General features: G+C 31.3%; 2 protein-coding genes across 4 annotated transcripts; one reads left to right on the top strand and one right to left on the bottom strand.

Moving 5' to 3' along the window:
* Positions 1-3,053: 3,053 nt before the first annotated feature.
* LOC126737425 (U6 snRNA-associated Sm-like protein LSm7) lies at positions 3,054-3,863 on the bottom strand. The gene is made up of 2 exons (XM_050442328.1): positions 3,568-3,863; positions 3,054-3,489 (listed from the first exon to the last, which is right to left on the bottom strand). The coding sequence occupies exons 1-2, from the start codon at positions 3,592-3,594 to the stop codon at positions 3,172-3,174; spliced, it is 345 nt and encodes a 114-aa protein (XP_050298285.1). The 5' UTR covers positions 3,595-3,863; the 3' UTR covers positions 3,054-3,171.
* A 134-nt stretch (positions 3,864-3,997) lies between these two features.
* Positions 3,998-15,293, top strand: LOC126737423 (lysosomal-associated transmembrane protein 4B). 3 transcript variants are annotated; one of them, XM_050442325.1, is made up of 8 exons: positions 3,998-4,164; positions 11,247-11,361; positions 11,792-11,969; positions 12,027-12,165; positions 12,220-12,379; positions 12,434-12,628; positions 13,430-13,602; positions 14,546-15,293. In XM_050442325.1, the coding sequence occupies exons 2-8, from the start codon at positions 11,254-11,256 to the stop codon at positions 14,736-14,738; spliced, it is 1,146 nt and encodes a 381-aa protein (XP_050298282.1). In that variant the 5' UTR covers positions 3,998-4,164; positions 11,247-11,253; the 3' UTR covers positions 14,739-15,293. The 3 variants fall into 3 exon arrangements, with proteins under 3 accessions (XP_050298282.1, XP_050298283.1, XP_050298284.1); XM_050442326.1 differs by lacking the exon at positions 3,998-4,164 and adding an exon at positions 10,635-10,656; XM_050442327.1 differs by lacking the exon at positions 3,998-4,164 and adding an exon at positions 10,950-10,998.
* The last annotated feature ends 1,126 nt before the right edge of the window (positions 15,294-16,419 follow it).

The following is a 16,419-nucleotide window of genomic DNA, read 5'->3' as shown; positions in this document are numbered from 1 at the left end:
AATATACTTACCCTCATATTAACTTATACATACATACCATACCATGTATATAAGGTAAGTTGGGGCAAGATCGCACGGAATATAGATTAGTTAAAATTTACCTGATTATAGCATCGTAAAATGATTTTAAAAATAAGTCACAATCTACAGGTTTCAACTTTAATATGTAAGCAAAGAGTTCGCTGGGTGGAACTTAATACTTGTTAATAGGAAAAATTATAAGAAAATAAAATAAAAAAAATACAGTAGTTCGAACTTGCCCCGGGGGGAAGGGGAAAGATCGGACAACTTGTAAGTTATAATATAAGTCTGTAAAGAACACCCTCGGGGTAACATCGAATTCCGAACAAGCCCCTGGCAAATTTCTTTCTATTTAAACCGTACATTTATAGTCGTATAATTTTTGTATGTGTTCGATCTTACCCCGTATTTAAATAAAAACAGCCCTATAAAACTAGAATACAGTAGCAATCTTTATTTTTAGAAAAAATACAAAGTTAAAATGTTAAGCAATATTTAATCCGCTAAAATCTACGTTAAATTCGAAATGATTTTCCTCATTCTGTAGAGGGTCCGGTAAGAACATTTCTATGTTTTCATAGATTATAGTGTCAATATCGTCAGTTTTAGGCTAAACTAATTTTTTGAGTTCTTCTTTAAATCTTAAAAACTTCACAACACATTCGCGCTGAACTTTGTTTATTTCTACGATTTTCCCCGCATAATATTTGACAGTCTTCTTGCTACAGTATTTGACTAAATTCCAAGCATTTAATTTAAAGTTTTCCAATTCATCTCTCTGTTCTTCGTCAAGGAAATCTAAATCGTTATCAGACTCTTCGTACAATGGTTTTATCACAGTCTAACAATCTATATACTTTGGATTTATATACTAAGTTGAAATCTATATACTTTGGTTCTATACTACTTTCGCTGCTAGTGCTCTCTGAGCTTCCACACTGTTGGTTTCTAGGCTTCTTAGTTCTTTGTGTTGGGCACTTCGTGCTGCATTCTAACATCTGATCTACATCTCTATGCGTGATAACTTCAGCACCAGTTGCAACACAGTCTTTTTTTTTCTGATTTTAGCGTTTATGGGATTCTGTTTCACGGTTGCAAGTAGGAGGTCTTCAAAATAAACATTTGTTGGTCCAGACTGTCCCTCAGATATTTCCCCGTCAGTCGTGATTTTAGGCTCGGCCCTGCATCTAATATATCCCTGCCCAGAATGTCATTATTACCATTCGCTTTGTCAGTTACGCCTACACCGGCATTCTTCATATTTTCAAACTTTTTTAATGCTTCAGGATGGTATTTTTCTTTTGGAATAACTGTCGGATTAAAAGGCTATATTCCACTTTTCTTAAATCCATTTTGAATAACAATTGGCCTTATGTTATTCCATATTTTCCGCACTTTTTCAGAAAATATTTTCTTTGGCAATTTAACGCCTTGATTCTGTCTTTGCCAAGTAACTAATTCTTGGTCCCAAGATGTTTTAAATGACCTAAATACAGCAAGGTCAAGGGGCTACAAAAGGTGGGAGGTATGCGGCTGAAGCTTTAAAATAGTTAAGTATACCATTTTCCTGTGCAAGAGTTACTACCCTATTGTCTACGTGCGTACTGTGTCCAGCATATATAAGTAAAATCGGTCGACCCAGTGCAGGAATTAACGTGTTCTTAATGAAGTTGACAAAAATGTCAGTCTCCATCCAACCATTACTGCTAGCAGCGTATGCTACATCTGTTTCGCCGTCTCGATCTGCCATTCTCTGGTCCCATACATTCTTGCCCTTAAAGACAATTAAAGGGGGCGCTTTGACACCAACAGCATTCACAGCAGACAAAATTGTAACGTTCTCTCTTCCGGGACCACGGAAACAAGCTACACCTCTTGCACCAACTACCTTTGTTTTAGATGGATCTATAGACAAGCTCGTCTCATCTAAATTCCAAATTTGCTATGGAAGATCATTTAATTTTAAGTCATCTAAAACTGTCTCTAATAGGCTAAAATACTCGTTGAATATAAAAGGATCGGTCATTTTTTTCTAGAATATTCCACCACCTGGGGCTTTTTAATCGAAAGTTTATGTCATCGTTTAAAATTAATAAGCCAGTCGGCACCTAGCATATTATTTTTAAAAGGAGTCTTAATGTTATTTTTTGTTACGTACTCAGCTACAATAAACAAAACTTCCTTTCTTGAGAGACCAAACCCCCATTTCTCAAGTGTTTTAAGACCATTTGCCAAAATCATTTCATGTTCTACGGAAATTGCCAAGTCCCTTCCCAGCGTTTGGCTTTTTAACCCATGGGTTCCTTTAGAATGATCATGCAGTGTGATATTTTTTTGATGCACCGTGGAGGGTTATTAATCCCCCCTTCTAATTCATTAATGGCTCTCGCAAGGTCCTCCTTGGTGTACTTTTTCCCCCTGTCGGATTTTCTTACATATTTTTGAACCATCATCAGACCTGTAACAAAAAATCAATGCTGTAGATGTATTGGGGCAAGATCGGAAAAAGTTATTCGAACTTGCCCCTTACTTCTACATACGGGGAAAGATCGAACCAACTCATAATAACACTCCTAATTGAGGTTATGATTTACTAATCCACACAGTTCATAAAGATAGACCATTCACAACAGAGATTACCTATATAATGTTAATAACTTACCTTTTGAAGCAAAGTTTGCCGAAGGGGGTAAGTTCGAATACACAAAATAAACCAAAAAAACACAAAACTGTATGTAGTTGTACTTCGTGTAAAACACCTTAAAACAAAACGTTGTCTTGTCGAGCACTGCATGCTATTGTTTGTTTCACGCGGAGAATGATTCCCACACTGTTGCCACAACATATGATTTTTGGGGGCTGAGTTCGGACTTGCCCCTTGTCCGATCATACCCCAACTTACCTTTTTTTATTGCAAACTTTTCGACTTCATACAAGATTTGCTAAACTTTTATTATTTTAGGTTTTTATTTGAGACCACATACACACTTTACAAAGTATGTATGTAAGGAGCAAACTATGCCTTGCATACATAAATTTAAAAGATTACTTATATTACTAGTTTAAAAATGTAACCCTAATACAAAAATTATGTCCTTACAAAATAAAACCTCAATTTCACACTTTCCATACAGAAATTTATATGTACTTCTAATCCTGCGAAATAAAAGGATTGGGAATAGATTCCATTCCATCCATTGGGCATATTAAAACTACACTGGTTCCCCTGCAGACTACAAGACCCAATTCTCTTGTATCTTCCGTTAATTTATAAGGATCATCCGGATCTCTTTGGTATTCCAAAGTGTTGTCCAGTACAAGATTTAAAAGTGGATCATAACCTTTAAGAATTCCACTGGCCTCCCGACCTCCGGCAAACTTTACTCTTATGGTTTTTTCTAGGTATTTTGAAAGGTCTAAAATAGACTCTTTGCGTTTCTTCTCTTTTTCTTGTGGGGGGTTTAAGGACTGCAGAAAGAAAAAAAATAAGATTGATTTCACTGGGCTATATTCATATTTTTTAAGGTATTTATGTTAATTTCCTACCTTTCTTTTATCATCTCCTGAAGCCATGCTATTAAAAAATAATATGTTACTTATTAAATTAAAGAATTAGAAAAACGCCAACACTTTATTAAAAAAAAAAACAGGATTCCAATAAATTTTGAATAACTATACACAAGCCATAACCTCACTCTTGCCTTTCCACATTTATGACACTCGATATAACATAGCTGTCAAAATATATCACAGTTTGAAAGCTAGGAAGAACTGGTAATCTTTATGAGAAAGTAGCCACTTTTTTTCTTGCAAATTGACACAGATCCATTTCTCGCCCAATCTAACTAACCATGTTTCTGGATTTACAAACAATTTTGTAAAAAAATATATTTAAAAAATCTTTCCATGTCTGCAATGTTGCCAATGTAACAATAGATCGTATCACATTACTTGTTTCTTATTGGTTCAATTTCAATCGTGAAGCTGTGATAAGAACGACTTTTTCTTTTTGTTTTGCTTGTGGAGGTTGGTAAATCGATGACAAAACTTTTGACGTTTCTATAACCGAGGAATAAAAAAATTACAGCGATCAGAAAATCGAAGAACCAGCAAAATACCGTTTTGCTCTTGGATTTCGAACATGTAAGTGGAATTTTCAATTTAAAATTCTATATTAGTTTAGTTTTTAGCCCTGACGCAACATAATGTGACCTTTATTCACCTTAATTCCTGGGGCTTGGCCTCATCAGCATCAAGTACACACAACAGATTATTGATATTTATGCAATATGGATTTTAAATAGTCCAATTATGTTTATTATGTTAGATCAGCTTCCTACTGCGCCGCGTGATGTTTAGATACAATTATTTTCGCCATCTCTTAACATTGCTTGAGTTATTGTAGCAAATATCAATAAACATAATTTTGTACTGTATGTAGAAAGTAGGCAGAACTGGTTTTTATTTATATTATAAACCTATATATGGGCTTGTTTATGGTTAATTAATTCAGCCATAGGAATGTACATAATACAGCACCACTTTCAATGTTTATTGAATTTATTACAGATTTATAAATTATAATTATACATACATATTTTTCGCATCTCTGTAATTTTTTTGTATTAGCAGTTTTGTACTATAGTTCATTTAAAAAATATGAATACTAATGTTTTATTTAGCTTTTTAATACTTTATTTACATAGCCAAAACTAAATAGTAAACTATTAGGAAGTATGAGAACAGAATTTTTAAAATAATTATGCATTATCAATACCTTAGGACATTTTAATATTTTAGGGCACATTGTTTATGTGCTTAGTCAAATTTTTAAGGGAAAGGTGCACTGGCTAAGTGCTTTGTCAATATTTCAGGGGTATACAGTGTCAATATTTATGAAAAATTGTACATAAAATATAGTTGAGCATTATAGTCATATATGAGGCCATTATTTGCAAAACTTGCTTTTTGCTCGTAAGCCTTTTTTTGGGAAATCGAAAAAAACGATTAAAGGCCCTGTAGTATTTTTCTCACAATTGAAAGGTTTTTATAATTGTTGCTTATGACTTTTAGAAATGTAATTTAGGAGATTTCAGCCTAACATAATTGCAAAGTTTTTAAAAAACAGGCTTTTTTATTGCAAATAACCAGTTTTGAAAATACATAGGTACCTTAAATTTAAAAAAAAATAGTAATTAGTTCAATAAAGTAAGTTATTTTGTCATACAAATAAAACATTGAAATTCGCATTTCTAATGATACTTATTTAAAAAAACATATAAAGAAAAAAACAGAAAAAAAAATCCTAACCATGAATGGTTTCTTCTGGTGAGGCAGAATCTTTTTTTAAGTGTTTTTTATAAAACATTAGTTCCAGAAGGCTTCTCCAATTTTCTCCGTAGTGTTTGGAAAGGAGACCATTAATAGTTCCTTTATCCCCCTTAAGTTCTTTTCCCAGTGGTAATTAATTTTTTTTACAAACACTTTTAGCTTTTCCAATAGCATTGTTGTAATTGGGCTCACCTCAGATCAGAACATTTTTATCTTTTTTTACAAAAATAAACCTCTTTGCCTTATTAAATTCAAAGTGCCATGAACCAGGCAGCTTAATAACACATTTTTCTTGTGTTCTCCAATCCGTATAGTGGAATGCTTTCTAATTAAATCATCGTAGTCACTAATTTTGACGATAACAGGCATTTTTTATAATATATTTTTCTATAAAGCCGAAGATGCTATCAGGCGGAATAAAGGAATGACCGACGATCGGAAAAATCAGTTCAATTTGTTTAATATGTTTCAGCGCTTCTTCTAGAAGCCAATAAGCCAACATTACCATCATATTCATGTTTTTGTTTTGTCCGCCGCAACCATCAGTGAACAAACGAACTGATTCTATACTGGGATCAAAATTATTTAGAGCATGTTGCAAAGCTGATGCAATTGTATTAGAATCTTTGCGGGAATCAATTTCTGTCCACAAGTAAGAAAACACATTGCTTGGCCTTAATTTATCTTTAGAAGTTCCAGCGACAATGGTAAAATTATTATAGTTGATTTGCTGGCTAAAATATGCTGCTTGATCAGGTAGTCTTGACAGTGCCAAGTTTTTCTGGCAGTCAAATGAAAAGTAAGTTGTGTTGGGTTCAGGATTTTTAAGCAGTTTGAAAAAAGCCTTTGCCTTTGCGATATGAACATGATGCTGAGTGACTAAGTTTTGTTGAACATCTAAAGAAGTTGCTACTTTCAGCTGCTCCTTTGTTCTTAAGCAAGTAGAACAACAGTCAGTTAGCGGAGTTCCAAAAGCGATATTGTACTTAGCATTCACATACTTTCGAAAATAAGAGATCTTTACATGCCTAGGCTGTGGAACTTTCTGAAGATAATGGTTGAAAAGTTTCTTAAAATTTAAGTCACATGGCAAGTAAATCCTCACACTCGTCTTGTTTCTACAGTAATGAGACTCGGTACATGTAATGGATTCTATAAATTGTTTGATGCAGTTTCGTTTTTCGTCATTTTTTGGACCCACTCTATCACCACCCCTACGTTCCCTTGGTATCTCTCCTGTTACAACAAAATTTTTTATTATTCTTTGTATGCGGTCTTTGCTTAAATTTGTAATTCCTAGAAATGACTTGGCACAAACTCTAATCATCTCTCCTTTACTCAGACGAACGTGGTATTTTATTGACACTGCAGCATGATTAGATTTCCCCCTTTTTGGTTTTTCTCCCTGACAACACACTAATATCACAAGATCTTGTCTAATTTTGTTTTTTTACTGGTAAAGATAGGCATGAAAATCTTTAATTTGCTTCATTGTGAGTGTGGAACAATAATATGGTAATTCGGGTCGTCCATTATGTCCACAAATTGGAAAAGCCGGAAGAGCTTTTGGTGTATTTCTGTAACAATATAAATTGACAAAAATTACACAATAGCTGCATACATAAAACATAATACCGATACAACTCATGACTCACGGCTAGTAAACTTTTTGTTAGCCCTACTCGATTTAAAAAAAAAAGACAAAGAAATTAAAAAAAAAAACAACTGACACTGCAATAAAACTCAAACGATTACCGCACAAGTTCAAAATCATAAGTTTAAGATGAAGTACTTACCTAGCAAGTTTAGCAACATTCTTTTTATGCGTTTCTGGCTGAAGAAGTTTTTTGCGTCTTTTTTCTCTGTGGACTAGGTTTAACAGACATAACATTTTCACCAACTACACAACACCTGTGTAGTTGCTTGAATAAAAAATACTTAAATGCCGTTCCGAAAAAAGTTTTTGTAAACAACCCTACAACAGCTGCTACCGCGTGGTAATCACGTAATTTAACAAGTTAATTTCATTGGTGTCAGAACAGGGAGCGAGTTTTGCAAGCAAAACGTCAAAGCAAAGAGCAAGTTCTGCATATAACTGTAATTTTCTTCTCAGTATTTACATCATGCTAAAAAGAGACTTTTGAAAAATTCTGATTTTATCATTTGATTCCCCTTCAAAATTTAAATAAAATTAGCAAAAAAAAAAAAAAATTCCATGATTTTGTCGATTAGCAAGTTTTGCAAATAATGGCCTCATATATAATGCTTAATAATACTTCTTTGAGGAAAAATACCAATCCTCCATTTTAAATTACTAATAATAAGAACAAACAGTATACAGTAAATCAAATCAATAACATACACTTAAAAGTGAATAAGAAACAAGAAATTAAAACAAATAGAAGTAAGTGGTCAATATTGTATAAGAAATAAATAAATAGGTTATTGGTGCAATTTTGAACCATTGGATATACAGGGTGTAAATAAATAGATGCGAAAACATTCAGGGGCTGATTCTTCGGTAAATTTTAAGAAAAAACTTTCTATGGATATATCTATGTCCTAAAAGTCCTAACTTTTGAGATACCAGGTGGTAAAGATTGAAGAAAAATATATGTTTTTTTTCAATACTTTGAAACCCCTGTAAATATTTTAGTAATTTTTGGTATTCATTTTCTATGCATCAAAAGGCATTTTCTAAGGCTTTCTAATTTTTTTTATTTGTATCAGTGTCCGGTACGCATTTAAACATTCATAGGTATAGGATTTGACACTTAGGCAAATTTGATTGGTCCATTTCAAATAATCAACTAATCACAAAGTAGTGCTGAAAACGATGGCAGAATGTTGAACGGTGCTCAAATGCAGGTCAGAATAATGCGCATTACTTTTTGCATATACAAATGTTAAAATAAACAGCTTATCTAAACTACCGTAGCTGTTCTTATTAAGAACAACTACAAGACAAGAACAACTATAAGACTTATACATCAATATTCTTCAATTGAATCTTGAAAATTGAATAATAACAATTAGTTATTGTCTTTAACATCGAACTAAGTGCTAACCCATTTTTGATACTATGTTTTTCTAATCATAAATAAAAAATGGGTCCTTCAATCAGAAAAAAGGTCTTCATAAAATGCGTTTAATGCCAAGAAACCTTGTAAACGATAGTATACCGCTTATATCAATTATTAACCTATTACATAAATTAATGGGAAGTTTTAGCTAAGAAATATTTAGATTACTTGTATGCAAATTTTTTAGCATTTTTAATACTGGACTGATAACGCCATGACGAAAATGTCTGTTCCTCTTATTCATTCAACCATTCCACGACATCTTTTTCATTTTTCATGTTGCCCCTATACATATTTTTGGTAACTTTTATTAGTCTCTCCATAATTAATTAATTATTACACTCCAATATTGCACGAATTGTAACGAAGTAATATTGCACTGTAATACTGATGCGCGAACAGAGAACGCATTAAGGGATCGTTGACACGTGGTCAGCCTATTTAATAGAAAAACCGCGCCAACCACATTGCAACAATCCGACTTGTGTTTTAGCACCCTCCAACATTCTGACCCTAATTTTGGCACTTCGCATTTATTGGCGAAACGAACTCAAATCGACCAATTAAATTCGCCTGGGTGTCAAATCCTATACCGGAATGTTAAAATGCGTCCGGTACTGGATATTGATGACTTGAGAAATTCATTAATTCATGTGCCCTAATTCAAAATTCTCCCCTAATTTTTTTTATCAGATTCGTCCACAAATGCGGCGACGTATAGACTTGCATAATGGCAGAGGGTGGTCATTTTCAAAATTTTTTATAATTATTTAATTTATTTTTCTTTCATTTGCTTTAAAGCAAAAATTAAAATCACATCTAAACATTAATAATAAACATGTAATACATTTAAGTAACTGAATTTAATTTTTTATATTTAATCGAATATGCAACCTCGGACAAAAGAAAGTCAAGAGATCAAATTTGCTCAGAATTAAATGAGAATTACAAAAACAAACAAAAAATAAAAAAAAGTGGTGTACCATATTTTTCATAAAAAATATTTAGTTTAAACGTTACACGAATGTCACTGGTACAAATTTAAAAAAATTAGTGAGCTTCAGAAAATGCCTTTTGATGCATAGAAAATGCATACCAAATTTTATTAAAATATCTACAGGGTTTTTACATGTATTATAAAAAAACATATATTTTTCTTCAATCTTTACCACCCGGTATCTCAAAAGTTACGCCTTTTAGGACATACGTTCATATAAAGTTTTTTTCTTAAAATTTACCCCTGAATTTATTCGCATCTATTAATTTACACTCTGCATATTCACAGTGATTCTTAATTTGCTTAATTAATAATCTTTTTAACGAATATGGACAATTTATTTCTCCCACAAATTAATTGCTTTGTTATTAAAGTTTGGTTTTAAATAAATTTACATAATGTGTTGATAATTATGTCATATATCTATTTATAAAAAAAAAATCACCAACTTTAAAATTGTACATGCTTAAAACTCTTAATAAATTGTCTTAATTATAACAATTTTTATAAAAAGTCTGCACACAAGATTTCATTCAGAATAATTTAAAAATACATGTAAAATCAATTAATTAAGATCATTTATATCTTTTCAGGTTATCTCACTTTCTATCTTAACAATAATTTAATATCCCACCAAAAGTTCACCTTCACAGATAATATTCAATAAATAAAACGTGATATTTTTAAGCAATACGAATCTTTTTATCCTTGTAAAGATAGTAATACAGTGCAAGCATAATTTGTTCTTATCATATTATGTTTCTTAATTCTGTTAATCATTACAGGGTTCATATTTAATTACTTATTTACCTTGTGTTTGTTATTTGGTTTTTTTTTTAAATTGGATATAGCACATTATTATTGATAAATATTATTAATTCACACTAATACATATTTTAATCCTTTTTATGGGTTTTGGTTTCTATATAAAGGGTTGGCATTTCAAACAGGCCATATTATCATATGCCTATATTAATTTCTAACTTTCTAGACCTTGTAAAATGTGTTTTTATATTTTACTTAAATGGGATAAACATATAGGTAATTTTTTAGGATTTTTTTTTGAAGGTAAATTACAGGATTTATTATAAATGTTACCTCTGTTCCATGCAATAATTTTATAATATTTTACTTTTAATTCCTCTTTTAACAAAAAATTAATATAGCCTTGTAGGGCCTATTACCTCTGATTGATCTGACAGCTTTCCAAGAAAAAGGAACTAGGTAACTATTTAATTAATTAATAATGGAATTATTCATAAAAACTTATGTGAACTTAAATTTCATTAATATGTTTATTTTTATAAATATGTATATTAATAATATGTATCTTTACCGGGAACTTTGTTTGTCATCCACATTTAAATAAACATATTTGTGGAATAAGATATTAACTTAATATGACACATTTAAAAATAGTATAACACCATATGCTTGATTCATGTGGTTGCTTTATCACCTTAAGTAAATTTATAACAAGCTTAATAAAACATGTTCTCTTTTAGAACAATGTGTCTCTTGTATTACCTTATAGAAGACTACTAACTAATAAATTTTTTCTTTCATGTAAGTACGTTATCATGAATTGATTTTTGAAACAGGGCTACCTAAGATTATTATCAAATTAATAAATTATTCAAAGCCATTTACTAAATTACGAACTAAATGAATAATAGCCTAACAAATTAAATTACATGATACCAGCAAGATCTAGTTATAATAAAGTAGTGTTGTTAATATATAGTAAAAAATTTATTGGGAGTGTGAAGATTAAAGGTGCATAAACTAGAAATCATTTTATTACTTTATTTCAGTTATAGAATGTTCAGCATGCGCCTCAAATTAGGCACCACAGGAAACAATGAATGGAGGGCTTGCTTTTGTCTTCATGTGAGAATATCAACTATCGCTTTTGGAATATGGCATTTGGTAAATATTGTTTAGTTATAGTTTGCATATAAGCATTCATTTAACATGAATAAATAAATAACATAATATCTGTTTATGCATAAGAATTTGAGACAATTAAAAAAGAAAGTATAGTTAAAATTATCACTATAATGACCCAAAGATATACATTTTAACACCAGAAGCTTCATCATTTATCAGATAAAGACTGTAAATCAAGATCCTATTTACTAGCAAGTAGGCAACTCCTTATTTTGTTAGAAACAACTTAAAAACAATTTTAAAGTAAAATACTGAATTTTATTAGTCATAAAAGGCATGGATTTATATCCTCGCTAATTAAAGGCTATTGAGAAGTTTGTCAATAGTCTTTGTCCATGTCAATTGACAAATGTCCATGGCATTTTCCTTTGGTTTAGTAAATGTAAGTTATAACTTGTATTTTTTATAGTTTCTACATATTTTGGCACTAACAGTGTTAGCAGCCATGATGCGCAATCACAGCTACTTTGAACAAAAGCATGAACTTGAAGAAACAGACTTTCTGCCTACCCCTCTTAGCAAAGTGAAAGATGATGATAACCCGTACTATTTGCCAACCACTCAGGATGGCAGACCCATTTTACCATGTAAGGCAGATTTTTTTTATACATTAAAAACAAAACTAAACTGGAGCTAATTTTCAGCGGATATGGACATGGGAGCCATTATGACAATTTGCACCTTTTCAATCACCTTACTGATGGTTTACGGAGCCATCAAAGGGAAACCTAAACAAATCTTACCATTTTTCTTCTTACAACTTTTTGATTTTGCCATCACTACGTAAGTTATATTGTAAAATTTAAAATATTTTATTTTTACTTCGGCTTATTCTAGTTTGACCGCTACTGGATACTTCTGCTACTTACGCTCAGTTCATCGTCTTGTCTCTGAACACTGGCACAATTTGCCCTTTCGTCAAGAAATTCTCTCTTTAAGCCCTCAAAATTTATCCTTGCTTGTTCTTCTTTCGTTCCTGATTTCTATGATATGGAAGGTACTGCTTATGTTTTTTTTTTTTTTAATTCTGTACTCAAAAAATATTTTTTAGGCATACTGGATTGGGGTTGTTTGGCGTTGCTACAAATTCTTGACCCTTCAGCAACAGGCCACCAACAGTACTATTCATTATATCTTGCCGAACGAGGGATCTGAGAGAAACGATCCTGACTATGCTGCAATGTTTAGAGATAATGAAGCGGCTTTGTTTGGGCCATTGAAGCAGACGCCTCCTCCATCATATCAGGTAAAAATAAAAATTAAAAAGTTTTCTCTTTGTTTTACGTAGATTCATATTGCCATGATGAAGTCATAATTAGTTAAATTAAATTAAGCTAAATCTAATTATAATAGATTTTTTTTCAAATAACCAAAAGTTAAGGTTTTAACATTAAACAATTTTAACCCTTGTATCTTTTATACTAGTGGACTTTGTGTAGCATATATTTCATAAAAATTATTTAGTAAAACGAACCATTCCATTAAAAAAAACCTTCGTCTTCGACTTTGGGCGTAAGGATCCCTGCCCATATTTAAAAAAAATTATATATACAAGGGCAATCTAAAAGATATCTTTATCTTTAACGCCTTTACAAATTATTAGGGGGTCTAGGGTAAAATCGAGGAAGCAGTCTAGTTTATTTTATGGTTATTGTGAAATGCACTTATGATATTTTGATTTATAGAAATTACCGTGTTTAATGTAGGTTTTATGCTCTTTAATTCTTTGTGGTAATTCAGAACAGGCAAGAAACGAGCGTTTTCTTACTAAAATTATTTAAGGGTACCATGCGCGGAGCACAAACCAGGGAAAGTCCGCGCAAAAATCGAAATAAGGAAAAAAAAAACAATGCCATAAAAAAATAGTTATATAATTTTTTATATTTTTTTTCTCTATTGAGCATTGTAATTTTTTCACTAAAATGTTGCCACAATATCGTTGTATATACCTTTTTAACTATTAGTTTACTAAATATGTGGATAACAAACGCAGAATTTGATTTTAACTTGATTTGCTTCAATTCATATCCAAATTGAAATAATGCAGGATGTTATGGACGAACAACCTCCACCGTATCCAGCCGCCGTAACTGCTACCACTACGGTAGTTCAAGAGATTCCAGTACGTCGTTTCTTATTTACTTATGCTCCAGACGATGCTCGAGATGGTCAAAATGAAGAATCTACTGTTTCTACAACGGAAGAAGCCACCACATCTAGGTGAGATTTATTATTCTCTAGTAAGCTAATATTTTTTAATTAATTTGGTAATATTTTGACATTTTCAGTACCATATAAAACTCATTTTTGGCTATAAAGTATTATACATAAGCCATCGTTATTTAGCTCAGATCTTTTGTCAAATGGTTTTTTTTAAATATTTTTATTTATCTAATTTTTCACAATAAAAGTAATTACATACAACATTTACTTATTCTATTTTTTAAAATGGACATGTTGAGACCAAGATAATTTAGTAACAACTGCCACAAGTGTTTGAGATTGTGATTTGAATTACTGTGAATATTACTAAAAACGTGTATTAATGGATACAGAATACATAAACGAGGAAGAATTAATTAATTGTTCGATCTATGTATCTTCTCTGTGACCCTTTTTAAAAATAATTCTAATTAAGTTATTAGTAATTTAAATATGCGCATACTTTATGAAACATTGTTCCAACTAGTAATTGCATATATTATAGATGCATAATAAATGACGGCTTTGCCTTTAAGATAATAGATTTGGTAGCATTATTTCTTAAGTATAATAATGATGTTTCAAGAAAATTGATGTTTTCAACTTTATTGTTTAATTTAATTTCCCTCAGGCTAAATTTTATTTTTTTGTATTCCGCTTATTTCAAAAAATTGTTAACGGCCTTGCAAATATGATTGAGTAAGGTTAGAAGCAGTTTTGGCTTAACCATAATACTGTAGTTTTCGGATGAGCAGTACCTAGTCACCATTTTCAATAAACATATTTATTGCAGCATAAGTTTAATCCAAAAACAAATTATTTAACATACAATTTTTATTTGTATTAAAATGTTCCAGCGCTGATTTTTAAGTATCATACACTTGTCTCATACTTTGGAAAAAAGATGTTTTTCACTATATCTGTTTTAAAAACTTATTGATGGAAGTTTTTTTTTATGTAGCAACGAAACAAATCCGGAATCTCCAGTAGCATCTTGCTCAGGCCTAAATAGCAACGCATCCCCCAAAAAAGAACAAGAAAACCATGAAGAAGCCGTATCTGATGAAATGAAGTCTACCGAAGAGGTCGTGTATATTGAAATTATAAATTCAGAAGAGGTTGAAGAGAAATCCGATAAACCAGTGAATGTTTAAATATTTGATCGTCACTTCTTGATATTACTATCAATTTAATGTCCTTTCTATCAATGTAGATCTGAATAAGTCCATTAAAGAACAGATTAAACCTTTAAGGGGTCATTTGCCATTATTTTTTTTTATTATAGAGATTAAAAACTGATTGGGATATAAATATGTTTATTGAAGATTCAACTAAAGTAATAAGTTTCTTCAGTTTTGTGATATGCATATTTGGTCCCTATATATCTCTATTACAGCCTGAAAGAAAAATAATTTCTCTTGTTGGGAAGACTGATGGATTGTAGTGGTAGCATAGATGCTTTATTGTGAATGTTAGAGGATTAATTATTTTTATTATGGCTGTACTTCAGGAATTCTTAAAGGTACATACTGTTCTTTATAATGTTTAATAAATTTTAATAATAGTATAGGGAAAATAGATTTAGAAATTTACCAGTTGAAAAATAGGTCATAAACGAGGTATAGGATCTTTTCATTGTAATATTTTTTGATTTAGTTTGTTCATGGGAATTTTATAAGTAAAGTTAATAAAAGGTGTATTAGGCCTAATATTGTTTCATTTTTCGTAAGGCTACCTATTTCCAAAGGTAACTCATAAAAATTAAAATGAAGGCTAAAAAGATAATAGAAATAATAATATATTAAAACCTATGATGTAAAAAGTTATTAAAATCGACCTAAATAAATCTCTGAAAGAAAAGTGGAAAGTCTGAAGCACAAAATATGAAAGAATGTAGATGAATCTGAGGAGCAAATTTCATATCTCAAATGTGACTCAACAACCTCAATTCTTATGGCCTAATAACATACATTACCAATATCTGACTGAAATTTTAACTTGGAATCTTAGAACATTGAAAGGCCTTTCAATGTTCAAAGCTTGGAGTCGGATGAGGCCCAAAAAAACACCTCAAGTTTTATATTTGATTGTCATGATTGTATAAAAATATTGAATTTAAAATGTTCAATATACATATATTACATACCACTGAGGAAATTATTGCTGCTAGTCGGAGGCTAAAAAACAAGTTAACAGCCGGTCCAGATGGTGTTCCAAGTTTTGTGGCTAAAGACTGCATGTTTGTCCTTTGTCAGCCTTTATGTCATATTTTTAACCTTATTTTGAAAACTGGCAAATTTCCAGGCGTCTGGAAATGTGCTAAAGTAATACCAATTCACAAAAAAGACAGAATCGACAACTACCGACCTATCTCCATACTTTGCAATTTTTCCAAAACTTTTGAAACTATTGTTTATAACAGAATTCTTCCCCAAGTTCAATCACTACTCTCTATAGATCAGCACGGTTTTATTCCTAAAAGGTCGTGCATCACTAACCTCTGTAATGTGACTCATTTTATTTCTTCAGCCCTCGATAGAAAAAGTCAGGTTGATGTGGTGTATACTGATTTCACTAAGGCTTTCGATCAGATAAATCATCTGCTGGAAAAATTGAACAAGCAATTCAACTTCTCAGAAAGGCTAATTTCGTCATACCTTATTGACCGTCTACAGTTTGTTGAGATGGAAGGTTGCAGATCTAATACCTTTGTTTCAACTTCTGGAGTCCCACAGGGATCCAATCTCGACCCACTTCTTTTTATCTTTTATATTAATGATCTTATAGAATTGATTTCCTGCCTTAGACTAGCTTATGCTGATGATCTGAAAATAT

Source organism: Anthonomus grandis, chromosome 6 (genome assembly GCF_022605725.1).
Source record: "Anthonomus grandis grandis chromosome 6, icAntGran1.3, whole genome shotgun sequence".
Lineage (NCBI taxonomy): Eukaryota > Metazoa > Arthropoda > Insecta > Coleoptera > Curculionidae > Anthonomus > Anthonomus grandis.
This window is presented reverse-complemented; position numbering and strand designations above follow the sequence as displayed.

Coding starts and splice junctions, on each gene's coding strand:
- LOC126737425 (XM_050442328.1), bottom strand. CDS start 3,594: ATGGCTTCAGGAGATGATAAAAGAAAG. Junction 3,490..3,567: donor CAGGAGATGATAAAAGAAAG/GTAGGAAATTAA, acceptor TTCTTTCTGCAG/TCCTTAAACCCCCCACAAGA.
- LOC126737423 (XM_050442325.1), top strand. CDS start 11,254: ATGTTCAGCATGCGCCTCAAATTAGGCACCACAGGAAACAATGAATGG. Junction 11,970..12,026: donor TGGCAGACCCATTTTACCAT/GTAAGGCAGATT, acceptor GCTAATTTTCAG/CGGATATGGACATGGGAGCC. Junction 12,629..13,429: donor CGCCTCCTCCATCATATCAG/GTAAAAATAAAA, acceptor GAAATAATGCAG/GATGTTATGGACGAACAACC.